The sequence below is a fragment of the Rana temporaria genome, chromosome 1 (genome assembly GCF_905171775.1).
Source record: "Rana temporaria chromosome 1, aRanTem1.1, whole genome shotgun sequence".
Taxonomy (NCBI): domain Eukaryota; kingdom Metazoa; phylum Chordata; class Amphibia; order Anura; family Ranidae; genus Rana; species Rana temporaria.
In genome coordinates this window covers 561596575-561613443 of record NC_053489.1, presented here as the reverse complement: position 1 = coordinate 561613443, position 16869 = coordinate 561596575, and the positions used below count along the sequence as shown (strand labels likewise).

General features: G+C 46.8%; 1 protein-coding gene across 1 annotated transcript in view; it reads right to left on the bottom strand.

Annotated features, from left to right (window-relative positions):
• The window catches only part of LOC120938871 (E3 SUMO-protein ligase ZBED1-like), an 87972-nt gene extending 71943 nt beyond the window's left edge, over positions 1 to 16029 (bottom strand). The window contains exon 1 of the mRNA XM_040351917.1: positions 14200 to 16029. Coding sequence (XP_040207851.1) covers positions 14200 to 16029 — 1830 coding nt within the window. The remainder of the gene's footprint in view (positions 1 to 14199) is intronic.
• Between the last annotated feature and the right edge of the window lie 840 nt (positions 16030 to 16869).

The following is a 16869-nucleotide window of genomic DNA, read 5'->3' as shown; positions in this document are numbered from 1 at the left end:
ATGCCAAATGAGTCATTTTGAGGGAACAGCAAATTTACACTGTTATACAAGCTGTACACTTACTACTTTATATTGTAGCAAAGTGTCATTTCTTCAGTGTTGTCACATGAAAAGATATAATAAAATATTTACAAAAATGTGAGGGGTGTACTCACTTTTGTTAAATATTGTAGCACTGCCCATTATCACAGATTTGTTGTTTCGATAAATATATTATTAAAAAATATGTCTTTATAAACAAAATGCAGGTAAACTAAACTAAGTAATATGCTATGTAAATATGTGAAAAAAAAGAATGTGCCGGTTTTATCTGGTCAGGTAAAACTGCAGTAAAAACATTTTATTAGCAATTTTTTTACACACACAAATGAATACCTCTGTCAATTAGGGATTTGGCTTGCAACCACACTGTCTCCAGCTTTGATTAGCTGTTGACATATTCATCAGGAGCCAGTTGGGCTGCAGTGCTTATGTCCTAACAGCAGTGGTGTAATTAGAACCTTCAGGGCCCGGTGCAAGAAACCATTAAGGGCCCTTGCCTCCAAGCCCGGTGGTGGAACGCCAGGACCCGGTTGCAAGTGCAACCTTTGTGACCCTGGTAGTTCTGCCACTGGTGTCAGTAATTTTTTATTTTTATTTTATTATTTTTTAACCATTTTTTTAATTTTTGTAATATATATATTTTTACTTTTTTTTAGGAGCCCCGTTGGGGGTCTTTGGTGAGATATCAGGGGTCTAAACAGACACAACCCTCAATCTCCTTCTCTGCAGCCTCAGCAGCACAGACTGAATAGACAGGAATAGCTCTGTACAGAGCTTCCCCTTCATATCAGTGGCGGATTCGGGGGGGGGGGGCAACATGGCAATCCCCCCCCCCCCTGAGAAATTTGTTGCGGATGAGAGATCGGGCGGCTCTGCAGGCAGGTGGCTGAGAGAGTCGGTGAGTGAAAGAGCGGGCATGCCGGCAGCAGGGTGGGTGAGCAGACAGGTGGCTCGGTGGGCAGACGAGAGAGTGGGAGGGGCAGCTGGGTGGCTCGGTAGGTGAGCGGGCAGCTGGACAATCAGCGAGTCAGCGGGTGGGGGAGCAGAGAGGTGACATCATCTCTCACCGCCTGGCGCCCCGCCCTGCATCCCTGCAGTTCTGCCCTCACTGTACAGTGTGCAGGCAGCCGCGGGCAGCAGAGAGATTACATCATCTCTCTGCTGCCTGACTCTGAGACACAGGAAGAGACAATCCCCACCTTAGTAGGAAAGTGACAATCTGCAACTTGTGGCAGGTAACATGGCAAGAGACAATCCCCACCTTAGCAGGAAAGTAACAATCTGCAACGTGTGGCAGGTGACGTGGCAAGTGACAATCCGCAACGTGTGGCAGGTGATGTGGCAAGTGACGATCCGCAATGTGTGGCAGGTGATGTGGCAAGTGACAATCTGCATCTGGTGACAGGCAACGTGGCAAGTAACAATCCGCAACGTGTGGCAGGTGACGTGGCAAGTGACAATCTGCTCTGGTGACAGGCGACGTGGCAAGTGACAATGCAACATGTGGCAGGTAACATGTCAAGTGACAATGCAACTTGTGGCAGGTGATGTGACAAGTGACAATCCACAACGTGTGGCAGGTCACGTGGCAAGTGACAATCTGCATCTGGTGACAAGTGACCATCTGCATCTTGTGGCAGGCGACATGGCAAGTGACACACTCGGGGCTCCCACTAATTCTGCATTATAGTGAGTTGAACTATTTCATTTTATATTACAATGTAATCATAGAAATGCGCTTTAGCCACCAGAATACAACTCTACCTCCTTCCCTTGATCCACCTAGATCAAGTTGGCTTTTTTCCGTCTAGGGAGGCAAGGGACAACACAATTAAAGTACTTAACCTCTTACACGTGGTTACCCGAAAGAAGACTCCCTGTATATTTTTGAGCGCGGACGCGGAGAAGGCCTTTGACTGGGTGGGATGGCAGTTCTTGTTTTCCGTTCTGAAACACATAGGCCTAGGTAACACCATGCTACATTGGATTAACTCGATTTATGCTGCTCCTACGGCGCAGGTTCGCGCCAATGGGGTCCTGTCAGATCCCTTTGGGATCCAGAACGGAACACGTCAGGGATGCCCATTGTCTCCACTGCTCTTCGCCCTGTCACTGGAACCATTCCTGCGTATGGTGCGTGCCAACCCGGATATCACTGGAGTGGTCATGGGAGATTCACAGCAGAAGATATGTGGATGACATGTTATTCTCGCTTACTAACCCAGCGGTATCCCTTCCAAAGCTCTTACAAGAATTTAAAACATATGGTACTCTCTCGAACTTAAAGATAAATTTCAATAAGTCTGAGGCCATGGGCATAGGGGTACCTCCGAAACTACTTACAACTCTCCAAACTAGTTTTAAATTTAAATGGACAAATATAGCCCTACATTACCTGGGGACACACATCCCTCCTAGGGTGTCTCAGATATTTGCCCTGAATTTCCCTCCGCTGTTGTCATCCGTGCGAGCATTGCTCGCCAAATGGCACACGGGGCTACACTCTTGGTTTGGAAGATGCAATACTTCCCAAGTTTCTATACCTTCTACAAGCCCTCCCGATCCTGCTAGTTATTTTGATCAAACCAGAGCTCTGTTTTTCGATATTGTTTGGGCACACAAAAGACCTAGACTCCACATCTTCTGGTCCTGCCCCGTATTGGAGCGGTTCTGGAAGACCATTCAGCAAACAGTGCAGGAATTCACGGGACGCCCCATAGTGGCTGACCCCGCTTTCTTCCTCCTCCATGTCTCCAACCTCTCACGTAAAACTTACAAAAAGTCACTGATCCGTCATCTACTGGACGCAGCCAAAGCATGCATCCCCCTGCACTGGAAGTCCACAATACCCCCGACCATAAGCCTGTGGCTTAAAATGGTGGGTGAAATTAATAGAATGGAGGACCTGATCCTTACAGCCCGCCATCAGCGCAAGCAATATACCAAGACCTGGTTGGCATGGAACATATTTGTTCTTTCGGATGAAGGCCGGGCCCTTTTGGAAAGTGACGTGTCAAATTAGTGTGGCCCCTGCGTGGGCTACCGGTCGGGGGGAGTGTGACGAGGGTTCCTCTCGGTCAGCGTTCGTGGCCTGAGACTCGTGTGTAGGCTGCCTCCCTGTGCCCCCTCTTCCCCTTTCCATCCCCTCTCCTTCCTCTCCCCTTCCCTCCCTTCTCCTCCCCTTTCTTTGTTTGCTCTCTCTGTCTCTCTATGTTCAGGTCTATGGGGCTCCAATCTCTATCCCCATGGCCTATGCTGTTCTGTTCTGCCACTCTGGAATATCTGAAAATGGGGGCGGGACTCGCGGAACCGTCCGTTGATACAGGTTGAATTTCAGCAGAAGATACGCTCTGTCCCAGCGGGAGTAGGGACTGATTCCAATTTAATAGTCTCTCCAAGTTGGGGATGCTAGTTGTTCTGGATAGATAAGTTTGTCAGTCCATTCTCGATACCATGTCGTTGTTATATGATACTAACTCTACACCGCTGTACCTGTATTTTGTTTTTTCCCCTTTATTATGTTTCTGACGGATGCTGTATTTCGTGATTCTTTGCCCTTTCAATAAATAAAAGATTTAAAAAAAAGAAATGCGCTTTAATCATCCTGACACCATAACAATCATGGAGCCGGGATGATTGAAGCGCCAACACCAGCCATTGCCCCGAAAGATTGCCCACAAAAAAAATTCTGGCAGTGCCCCTCCCGAGACAAGACTCTGGATCCGCCCCTGCTTTATTCACGAACTGAAGCATAGTAAATATAGTTAACTATGTATCAGTTATGAATGGACAGAGTCAGTGATTGGTACGGATCACTGACTCTTCATTCAGAAAAGGAAGGGGCCCTTAAATGATACATTTACGGGCCCCTTCCCTGCTCTCCACCCTGACAGATGGAAAAACTAGTAGAGGGAGGGGTGGAAAGAGCACAGGGGGGCTGGAGAGCACACGGGGGCAGCAGAAAGAATCTGGATAGGAGGAGCAGTGGGGAAGCTGCATAAAGATCTCTCCATTTGTCTTTCTACAGCTGCTAAATGCCTGCTTCTCCTTCTCGGCTGCAGGAATAAAATTGGAGTTCAGCTTTAACCCCAACAGTGTTATATTTTTGTTAACTAAATTAACACTGTTTTAGTTTACTAAAATACGACTAAACCTAAAAAAAAATCAGATGACTAAAATATGACTAAAGCTAAAATGGCATTTTAGTCAAAAGACTAAAAAACAACTAAAACTAAAATGGCTGGATGCACAACTCTTCTTTGGAGAAGCTTGTTAACAGGCTTAAGCTATAGATGCAATTTTTAGTGTATATTTTTTCTTCTAGACATCAGAGGAACTCGTGTTCACCCCTAGGTCTTAAGCCCTGTACACACGGCCGGGTAACTCGTCAGGAAAAAAACGTTGGTTTTCCTGACGAGATTCCTGGCAAGCTTTCTTGCTCGCCGAGTGTACACACACACCATTGAAAACGCCATTCAAGAACGCGGTGACGTCATCGACTACAACGAACATGCGCTCGTCACATTCAATGCCCTTGCCGCCATCTTGCTACACCCTACACTATGCCTTGTAAACTACCGCACATGCGTCGAAGTCTCATCGAGCAATGCGCGGGCTTACCGGGGCCAGATAAGCATACAGAGATTCAGGTTTCTCAGCAGGAAAACACTGCCGAGAATCCCCACGAGAAAAATAGAGAGCAGGTTCTCTTTTTTTCTCATCGAGATTCCCGGCAGTTTTCCCGACGAGAAACCATACACACGCACGGTTTTCTCTGCAAAAAGCTCTCCCAGCAGCTTTCTTGCAGAGAAAACCGTGTGTGTGTACGAGGCCCAATTCCCTCTTTTTCTTCTATTCTCCCTGTTTTGTTCTTTCGCTTTTCTCTCTCTAATTACTTTCTGTCTCTTCTCTCCATGAATATTGTTACGCACACTCTATTTTTGGGGGGTAATTTACTATTGCACTGACTACATCAGTGTTACGGACCTTCTTAAAGCGGAGGTCCACCCTAAAAAAATAAATGTTATACTTACCAGAAATGGCTGTTACTAGGCAGATCTTCCTAATCTGCCCCCTCCTTGTCCAAGGTGCTCCTCCGTCTCGTCCTCCTCGCATTGTCTTCTAGGGAATGGGGCACGCTGTCTTCTGGGACCTGTGTGTCTCCCAGAAGTCAGCAGCCCATTCACAAAGCGCTGTGCGACTCGCACATGCGCAGTAGGAAACGGGCAGTGAAGCCGCAAGGCTCCACTGCCTGTTTCCTTTAGTGAGGATGGCGGCGCCAGGACCTGCCACGATAGACGGTTCGGCCTCGGGAGGCTGACATTGTGGGCAACCTGGACAAGGTAAGTGTGCTTATTAAAAAGTCAGCAGCTAGTGTTTGTAGCTGCTGACTTTTAGTTTTTATTTTTTTCCAGCTGGACCTCCGCTTTAAGGACATTGTTTCTGGGGGGTCCTCTTTTTGTTGTCATTACAAATACTTTTAATAGCCTGTTTGTGTTTCCCTAATCCTTATAATTGAGCCTTCACTGATGAAGCTACCTATCCAGGGGAAAAGAACTTCTATGAGAATTTCATGGATGTTTTATTGCATCCACTTAGATGGATTATCTTTGTAATCATCTGAAACGTGTTAATAAAAACATATTTAACCATAAAACTAAAGTGGCATTCTAGTCAAAAGACAATGGGGTAGATTCAGGTAGCTTTTACGGCGGCGTATCTCCAGATATGCCGCCGTAATTTCATACCTGCGCCGGCGTATCAAAAAGGGAAAGTGGATAAGGGAAAGGACATGGGGCCATATTCTCAAATAATTTACGCAGGCGTATCAGCAGATACGCCCACATAAGTCCGATCCTATGTTTAAGTGTATTCTCAAAATGAGATACACTTAAACATGCCTAAGATACGACGGCCTGCGCCGTTGTATCTTAGGCTGCAATATTTACGCTGACCGCTAGGTGGCGGTCAGCGTAGAATATGCAAATGACTAGTCACGCCGATTCTCTAACCTACGCTTGCCCGCCGTAGTGTTTTAACGTCGTTTCCGTAAGCGATACGCGGCGTAAAGATAAAGATGCCCCCTAGGTGGCGTACTCAATGTTAAGTATGGCCGTCGATCCCGCGTCGAAATTTGAAAATTTAACGTCGTTCGCGTAAGTCGTCCGTGAATGGCGCTGGACGCCATTTACGTTACAGTCAAAACAAATGACGTCCGTGAGACGTCATTTAGCGCAATGCACGTCGGGTAATTTACCCGACGGAGCATGCGCATTACGATCGGCGCGGGAGCGTGCCTAATTTAAATGATCCACGCCCCCTACCAGGATCATTTGAATTAGGAGGGCTTGCGCGGGTGGACTTTACGCGACGCCGCCGCAAGTTTACAGGTAAGTGGTTTGGGAATCAGGCACTTGCCACTTAAACTTGCGGCGGCGTAACGTAAAGGACATACGTTCCGCCGCCTCAGATCTATAAGAATATGCCCCATGGACCTTTTGCCCAGAGTATCAACGGGCCAGGTTCTGACTCATCCAAAGTGAGGATGGAGTTCACCATTAAGGACCAATAAAGGATTCAGAATGGGCAGAAGATATAATAGAAATATAATTTTAAAAAAAGGGGTCCATACCCTCAAGAAGGGAGGTGGGAACACAAAGCGGAGTACTCCTACAATACGCTTTATTTAAAAATTGCACACAAATAAACAATTGGTAAACATTCACAAAAGATGGCAAAAAAGTTTAAAATTACAACGTTGTCCTTCTAAAAACACGCTCCCGGGATGCCAGCCATGCCACTTACACTAAATAGGTTGTGTATAGCACAGCACAAAAAGAATACACACAGCTCATCGGTTTTCGTGTATATACTTCCATTTGATGTGTACAAAAAGGAAATATGTTCATTGCTATGTTTCAATGGAATTTTCTCTCTATAGCTGTGGCCAGTAATAAGGAGTGAAAGGAATGGGGGAGATATTTTATCTGTAAATAAAAGTTTTGCTGTTCTGTGGCATTGTATGTGTATTTTTCATACAATTATTTCCATTTTAGCTCCACAAAGTAAATAAAGTTATCATATACTGCTCTTCATTGAGGATTGCTGGGGATGGTTACATAGTTTGACATCCAGGCATAGCAGAGGAGTTCTAAGGACTGATTAAACATTTTCCTTATGCCAAGATTATGTTTAGAAAACCCATGGCTGGAAGAACATTGTGTTTGCGTCTAGCTAATGCACTTAGGGTCACTTATTAACTGGAAAATGGCCCTATGATCAGTTATATGTTTACCATTACAGGCGATTTTGTGAAATATTATGTGAAATAAGACAAATGAATGAGCACCTTTATCCCCCTGCAGGATCTTTAGGTCCTGCCTGGTTTATCTGATCTTTTACTATAATAATAAAAAAAATATATATGGACCCAAATCAATCAAAGTGCTTCAATGCAAGTAACAATGGGCAAGATTCACGTAGAATCGCGGCGGCGTAACGTATCGTATATACGTTACACCGCCGCAAGTTTTCATCACAAGTGCCTGATTCACCAAGCACTTGCGTGAAAACTTACGCCGGCGGCCTCCGGCGTAAGCCCGCGTAATTCAAAGGGACGTGTGCCATTAAAATTAGGCGCGCTCCCGCGCCGGACCTACTGTGCATGCTCCGTTTTGAAATTCCCTCCGTGCTTTGCGCGAAGTGACGTCATTTTTTCGAACAGCGACGTGCGTAGCGTACTTTCGTATTCCCGGACGTCTTATGCAAGAAAAAAAAAAAATTGAAATTCGACGCGGGAACGACGGCCATACTTTAACATGGGCTGTGTAAAGTTAGGGCAGGTAAAACGACGACTAACTTTGCGACGGGAAACTATACTAGCAACGACATAACGAACGCGAAAAACCATCGTGGATCGCCGTAAAACCTAATTTGCATACCCGACGCTGGAATACGATGCAAACTCCACCCAGCGGCGGCGGAGGTACTGCATCCTAAGATCCGACGGTGTAAGACAATTACACATGTCGGATCTAAGGGCTATCTATGCGTAACTGATTCTATGAATCAGTCGCATAGATGCTCTGAGAGATACGACGGCGTTTCAGAGAAACGCCGTCGTATATCTCTTCTGTGAATCTGGCCCAATATCTCCATTTAGTGATTACAACTGGATTTAGTAAGTGGGACTTTCAATGTACCAACAAATGTGGTTTTGCTATACCTCAGTTTAAGAGTAACTTGGTTTGAGGATGTTTTGATTTGTGAGCAACTTTTTTTTTTAAATTCTGACTCGGTTTGCGAGTGTTGTCTCGTAAGACGAGCAGAATTCAACCTAATAGGGCCTGCAGTACCAAATTTGGCCTGACGTGCGGGGGCGCCGGAGTCGAGCAGAGCTGCCAGTGATGATCGCAGCCGTTCGGAAAGGCTCGGAAGGACACGGAAATACTCAGTTTCCGAGCCTTTCGACCTTTACCGAGGTCAACCAACGTGTCCTCGGGCCTTTCCCACCGTTTCCGAGGCTCTCTGGCGCCCCCCACCTCTGGCCACATGCGGTATTGCATCCCATTGAAGTCAATGCGGAACAAATTATTTTAGTTTCCATTGACTTCAATGGGAAAACTCGCTTTGATTTGCGAGTACTTTGGATTACGAGTATTCTCCTGGAACAGATTATGCTCGTAATCCGAGGTTCAACTGTACAGTAGTCTGCTTGTACATGAAATCTAATTGGCTGGCATGGGTTAATATAGACAAACAACACTGGCAAAGATGAAGCATCACAGACAGTCATAATACCGGTAATTGGGGAAAAAATGTGCTCAAAAATAGACTCAGCCATAAGCAACAAAAACAGAAACTGTAACACAGGGGAGTTTCTGAAAACCGTAAAACTGCAGCTTTCAAAATGATGACAATTGAAATAATAAATCTCTTACCCATTGCCATCAACTTTGTAGCTTGGAATTTATTGCCAGGATGCCATCGCCTATTGAGATTTTATCCAAGGTGAACACAGACAGATGCATAATGTGGTGTATGGAGCACAAAATACGGACTACTAAGAGAAAAACTATTATTGTGCGATGGTGATTGATTTTTATCCTAAATCTTTCATATATTTACAGAACATTCCTTAAAAAATTGTGGTGGATATTTATTAACGTGGGTAGCCATCCAATAGCTTTAGGCCATTTCCACACAGGGACGGATCCGCTTACAGCGGTCTGCCAGCCCAGTGGGAGATCTCTCCGTTGATCTCTGCTGAGCCTGCGGATGACAGGTCCCTCTCTGCTCACTGAGCGGGGAGGGGCTTGCCCAGCGCCGCTGTCTCCTATGGAGAGATCTGACGAAAACGGACATCTCATCCGATCCACCATGGACGGATGGCGACGTATTGATTTTAGCAGATCGGATCGGGTCGGATGTCAGCAAACATATCACCGCTGACATCCGTCGCTCCATAGAGATGTATGGAGTGGCCCTTCAGGTCCGCCGAAAAAACTGCCAAGCGGACCTGAACGGTACTACCGTGTGAAAGGGGCCTTATTCTTTATATTTAACCACTTCCATACAGGGCACTTACGCACCTTCCCGCCCAAGCCAATTTTCAGCTTTCAGCCATGTCGCACTTTGAATGACAATTGCGCGGTCATGCTACACTGTACCCAAACGAAATTAGCGTCCTTTTTTCCCCACAAATAGAGCTTTCTTTTGGTGGTATTTGATCACCTCTGCAATTTTCTTTTTTTGCGCAACAACTAAAAAAAGACTGAAAATTTTGAAAAAAAATTAAGGGCCAGATTCACGTAGCTCAGCGGATCTATAGATCCGCTCGATCTACGCGAATTAAGATCCGCTCCCGCAAGTTTAGGAGGCAAGTGGCTAATTCACAAACCACTTACCTCCAAACTTGCGACGGCGGATCCTAAATCCCCCGGCGGAATTCAAATTCCGCGGCTAGGGGAGTGTCATATTTAAATCAGGCGCGTTCCCGCGCCGATTTAAATGCGCATGCGTCGTCCGGGGAATTTCCCGGCGTGAATTGCTCCCACTGACGTCACTAGGACGTCAGTGGTTGCGACGTGAGCGGGACTTGCGACGCGGGTTTCAGTGAATCGGCGTACGCAAACGACGTAGGAAAATTCAAATTCGACGCGGGAACGCCGGCTATACTTAACATTGGCTGCGCCTGATAAAAGAAGGGGTAAGTATACGACGGAAAACCGCTACGGAAACGACGTAAGAAGACTGTGTCGGGTCCGCGTACGTTCGTGAATTTGCGTATCTCGCTGATTTACATATTATTTATCGTTAATCAGCGGGAACGCCCCCGGCGCCATTTTTAAATTGAAAAAAAGATCCGACAGTGTAACACTGTTGGATCTAGCCCTATCTATGCGTATCTGATTCTATGAATCGGGCGCATAGATAGGACCAGTTTACGACAGAGATACGATGGTGTATCTGTAGATACACCGTCGTATCTCTTTGTGAATCTGGCCCTAAGTTTTTATTTTTTTCTGTTAATTTTTTTGTAAATAAGTAAGTTTTCTCTTTCAATTACGGGCACAGATATGGCGGCACTGATGGGCACCGATGAGGTGGCACTGATGGGCACCGATAAGGTAGTACTGATGGGCACCGATGAGGTGGCACTGATAGGCGGCGCTGGTATGCGGCACTGATGGGCACTCATAGGCGGCACTGATGGGCACTCATAGGCGGCACTGATGGGCACTGATGGGCGGCACTGATGGGCACTCATAGGCGGCACTGAAGGGCACTCATAGGCGGCACTGGGCACTCATAGGCGGCACATATGGGCACTCATGGGCGGCACATATGGGTGGCACTGATGGGTACTTATGGGTGGCACTGATGGGCACTGATATGTGGGCACTGGGCATGGATTGGCACTGTGGAGTGGCACTGATGGACACTGTGGGGTGGCACTGATGGACACTGTGGGGTGGCACTGATGGACACTGAGGGGTGGCACTGATGGACACTGAGGGGTGGCACTGATGGATCCATGTTGCCAATCAGTGCCCATTTGTGGGCACTGATTGACATCTTTTTTTTTACTGTCTTTTTTTATTTATATATTTTTTACTATTTTTTTTTTTGCCCATTTTTTTTTTTTGTTATTCCCTGGTGGTCTAGGGTGGGCTTCCCTGGTGGTCCAGGGTGGGCATCCCTGGTGGTCCATGTGGCGATCCGAGGGGGGGCTGCGCTGATAAACAATCAGCGCGAACCCCCCCTGTCAGGAGAGCCGCCGATCGGCTCTCCTCTACTTGCGTCTGTCAGACGCGAGTGAGGAAGAGCCATCAACGGCTCTTCCTGTTTACATCGTGATCAGCTGTGATTGGACACGGCTGATCACGTGGTAAAGAGTCTCCGCGAGAGACACTTTACCTAGATCGGTGTTACGGGGTGTCAGACTGACACCCCGCAACAACGATCGATGCGATGCGTGCCCCCGGGGGCGCGCAGCGGCTCAATATCCTGACGACGTCGTATGACGTCCAGTCAGGATCTAACAACCACTTTGCCGCCATCAATCTGTCATTGGCGGGCGGCAAGTGGTTAAAATTAGGGCTGCTACTGATTAAAATTTTTGTGTTCGATTAATCGTTTTTTTTTTAATCGATTAATCGACTAATTTCGATTAATTAACGCACATACAGATACAACTACTTTTAGCTGATCTCCTTGCATTGCAACTCTGCATTAGTCAGTGGTAAATGTGGTATACACTATATACAATCACCCGACACTAGTTGGTTTCCACAATCCATGACTTAACTGTTCACACAAATAAATTCAAACTGTAGCACTGATGTAAGTAATTTTTTTTTTTATTAAACTTTAAGAAAAACTTTTAAAGTAAGTTTAACTTTAATTATAACACGTATCTGATATTGACTGTCAGTCACTTTTAGAGGTAGACCGATATATCGGCCGATATTTGGCCGTTTTTGTGAAATCGGCACCGGCCGATTTTTGTGAAAGAATCGGCCGATTAGCGACTAAAGTGTGCGGCCCGCATGGCCGCCTGCCCTGCAGTACTGACCCCACTCCCATGTATCCGATTCCTCCATCTGCACGGCCACCACAGAAGGGACATAGATTTCACTGGCATCGTGCCGCCAGCCGTGCCCCACCCCCTCCCTCGGCTTGCTGTATTAGGGACAGGGGAAAAAAAATCATTGGCTTACAACTGCTGCCTGACTAATGTAACTCCCCCCAGCAGGAATGTCTTCCTTCCCTGCTGGCATTACACCAAGTTCTAAACAATGATTGGCTGATCAGCTCATCAGCATGCACCTAGCCTATTAGGTGCATGCAGATAGATTTGGATTATGATACCAGCATGTATGGAGGGTAAGTTGCCCAAATTATGTGCTACTGTGCCCCCCTGCAGAATTTATTAAAACTCCTTTTAAAAGGGAAACCTGGCTGAGGCTGGCATTGAGAAAATGGATGAGGATGACTTTGGGTGGAAATGAGAGTTACATTGTGGAGATCCTTCTCACAATGTAACTCTCATCCCCACACAGAGTCATCCTCATCCATCTTCACAATGCAACACAATCATCTTCATCCCCACCCAGCACCATCCACCCCACTCCAACGCATCCCCTGCACCATCCATCCCTTTCCACAACACATCCCCACCCACGTCCAGCACCATCCATCCCTCTCCACAACGCATTCCCATCCACCCCTCTCCACAATGCATCACCACAACGCATCCCCACCCACGCCCAGCACCATCCATCCCACTCCACAATGCATCCCCACCCCTCTCCACAATGCATCCCCACCCACTCCACAATGCATCCCCACCCCTCTCCACAATGCATCCCCACCCACGCCCAGCACCACCCACCCCTCTCCACAATGCATCCCCACCCATGCCCAGCACCACCCACCCCTCTCCACAATGCATCCCCACCCATGCCCAGCACCACCCACCCCTCTCCACAATGCATCCCCACCCACGCCCAGCACCACCCACCCCTCTCCACAATGCATCCCCACCCATGCCCAGCACCACCCAACCCTCTCCACAACGCCCAGCACCATTCATCCCTCTCCACAACACATCCCCACCCACACCCAGCACCATCCATCCCACTCCACAATGCATCCCCACCCCTCTCCACAATGCATCCCCACCCACTCCACAATGCATCCCCACCCCTCTCCACAATGCATCCCCACCCACTCCACAATGCATCCCCACCCACTCCACAATGCATCCCCACCCACGCCCAGCACCACCCACCCCTCTCCACAATGCATCCCCACCCATGCCCAGCACCACCCACCCCTCTCCACAACGCCCAGCACCATTCATCCCTCTCCACAACACATCCCCACCCACGCCCAGCACCATCCATCCCACTCCACAATGCATCCCCACCCACCCCTCTCCACAATGCATCATGGCAACGCATCCCCACCAATGCCCAGCACCATCCATCCCCACCCACCCCTCTCCACAATGCATCCCCACCCATGCCCAGCACCACTCACCCCTCTCCACAACACATGGCTGTGGAGGAGGCGGGTACAGAGAGGTGGCTGTAGAGGAGGGGGTACAGAGAGGTGGCTGTAGAGGAGGGGGTACAAAGAGGTGGCTGTAGAGGAGGGGGTACAGAGAGGTGGCTGTAGAGGAGGGGGTACAGAGAGGTAGCTTTACAACCACCTCTCTGTAGCCCCCTCCTCCACAACCACCTCTCTGTACCCCCCTCCTCCACAACCACCTCTCTGTACCCCCTCCTTAAAATGACTAAGATTGTATTTTTTTTCTTTTTTAATAATTATGAGGTGGCACTGATGGGCTGCACTGGTGGGCACTAATAAGGTGGCACTGATGGACACTGATAGGCTACACTGGTGAGCTGCATTGGTGGCCACTTATGGACACTGATAGGCTGCACTCCACCTCTCCACCCTAAACAATAACCTCCTCCCCAACCTAGATTTTCTGAGATAAAAAAAAAAAAAGAAAATCGGCCGCAAATATCGGCCTACAATATCGGCCACCCCAATTTTTAAATATCGGTATCGGCCAGAGAAAAACCCATATCGGTCGACCTCTAGTCACTATAGTAGGCATCACTTTAGCCAGTCACGCAGACATACCAGAGTGTTAACATTTTCTGGTAGCAGACACGAGCGCATTTTATTTACAATATAGCCAGATGAACTAAAAAGTCTTTCGCACGGAACAGATGTTGCCGGTACGCAAAGTATTGTCTGCACAAATCTGCTTAGGCCAGGAAAACGATGGCTATTGAGTTTCCACCACATGAGAGGATCCTCTGTTTCTGGAATGGGATCTTCTACTTGGTAGCGCATCAACTCGGCCTGTGCACTGTGTTCTGCATCTGATTCGTCAGCTGAGGACTGCGATTCAGAGTCGCTCAGCAACAGAGTAAGTTTTTGTTTCTTCGGCACAGGTACTACTTTTACTTTTGTGCCATCATTGCTTTCTTCTAAGCCTGTTGGACATCCTGCTGGCTGTCTTCTATCGTGGAAAGCCCTAAATGCATTCGACAATGTTGTCCACACTTCTTCACGTTTCTCTCTTCTTAGACAGGTCAGTTTCTTGTAACGTGGATCCAAGGCCACAGCCATTTGCAACATTGTTAAAGCATCAATGCCTTCAATTCTGTTTGAAAAGTCGTTCAATGTTGCAGTTTTGAATCGTCCAATATAACCTGGATCATCATCATTAATCCTTAACAGTCTACACAAAAAGGCCAGTAATGGAAGAACGGCAGAACATGTTGCATATTGTTCACCCCCAACATATTCCGTAGCATCTGCAAGTGAACCTAAGACTGATGTATATTTGGCCATTTTGTCCCAATCTGACTCTGTCAGTTTAGGTCCACTGTAGTTTTTTGGATGATCGATGTGATACTGCATTACGGCATCTTTGACTTCCAACAATCTGGCTAACATTATGTAGGTACTGTTCCACCGAGTTGCCACATCCTGCTGCAATTTGTGGAACATAACATCTTTTGACGAAGAGACACTGGAATGGCTGCTCTTCAGTTCAGATGTGTTGGCCGAGCTGTGCTTGAAATGTCCAACTAAGTGTCGACATTTTGCCACAAGAGGTGAAGAGTCAGCTGCCTTCAAACCTGCTAATATGCTAAGTTGAAGACAATGTGCGATACATGGTATGTGACTGAAATCCGTTTGTCCAATAGCAGCAACCATGTTTCGTGCATTGTCCGTTATGATACAGCATATTTTATCGCTGATGTTCCATGTTGCAGCAAACTCTTTATAGAAACCGGCAACGTTTTCAGCAGTGTGTCTTTCATCAACAAGTAAGCAACCTAAAGCTACTGATGTCAGTTTCCAGTCAGAATCAATCCAGTGTCCCGTTATACCACAGTATGATTCATTGTTGTTTGAGGTCCAAAAGTCAGTAGTGAGAGCAATACTGTGAATGCTTTCTATAGCTTTCTTATGCTGCGTTAGCTTCTCGTTGTACATCTGGCCAATCACAGCGTCGATTGTACGGCGACTGGGTAAATTATAAGTCTGGTTTTGAAGAGCTATACGTAGTACTGTTTGTAGTCCATCATCATCCACAATTGCCGTCGGACGTCCTGAACTGGCAATCCACTGAGCAATAGCAATTTTCAAGTCTGCAGAAACTTTGGCACTTACAGGCTTGTTTGACTGAGACATGAAATTAGATATTGGTTGTACTGGAGAACTCTTCTGCCGGTCACTGTTGACAACGTGTTGATACTTGAGTGGATGTTTGTGCTGTAGGTGGTACGTCAGCGATGTATTTGAACCACGGAAAGCCAATTGTTTATTGCAGTGAATGCAGTAAACTTTGTTGCCATCCTCTACTTTGCCATCAGCATTTAGCTTAAAAATGAAATGCTTGCTTAACTTTCCGCCTAAATGTTTAACTGCAACATTGCTTTCATTGCTCGCCATTGTTATTTACTGTCAAAGTCTAAATTTTATATCCTCAAGGATCTCTTTCTGTCACACTGTTAACAGTGGAGGTTTTGAAGTTTTCCTTTTTGCCCCCTTTCCCTGATGGAGCCTGCTGCTCCAGGTACCTCAATCCGGTGTGTGCAGTCTGCTCACATCTAGCAGGGTCTCACTGTCCAGGCTATAAAAGCAGAAAGAAAGATGCAATCAGTGCAAAAATGTATTAAACAAAAAAAAAAACCCTATGCAACTTTTAATTATCACAAAAAAAAAAAATTCAAATGGCAAATAGTAAACAGAGAGTAAGTGCAGCGCAAATTGAATCAGACCCACATATAAATAATCAGTGAGTGGTGATAAATAGAATGTCCAGACTTCAATTTCCACATAGAATTCCACCAGTGCAAAAAGTCCACAATCGATGACAATCCCTCCACCTCTGGTTTAACTAAATACTCTCACCTCCCAGCATGAACCCCTGAGCAAACAGGAGGTCATGCAAGCAGAAAAACAGTCAGTTAGCACGGACCAAAGACTTCCTTCACGTCTCCTTATTACTCAGCAAGGTGCACCGGCTCATAAGTAAAATGAAGCAACAGCAGACGCCACATTGGAAAAATCCACAGCATATCAGCCAATAGGACAAAAGATACACTGTCCAGGCTGTCCGGTGACGTCACAGACATTAGGGGGTGAAACAGATCAAAAAAACTCACGGTTTGGATCATTTTTCAGATCACCACCATATATAGCCCCCACTGTAATATCCACATCTCCCCCATACCGTAATATCCACATCTCCCCCCCCCCCATACCGTAATATCCACATCTTCCCCCCCA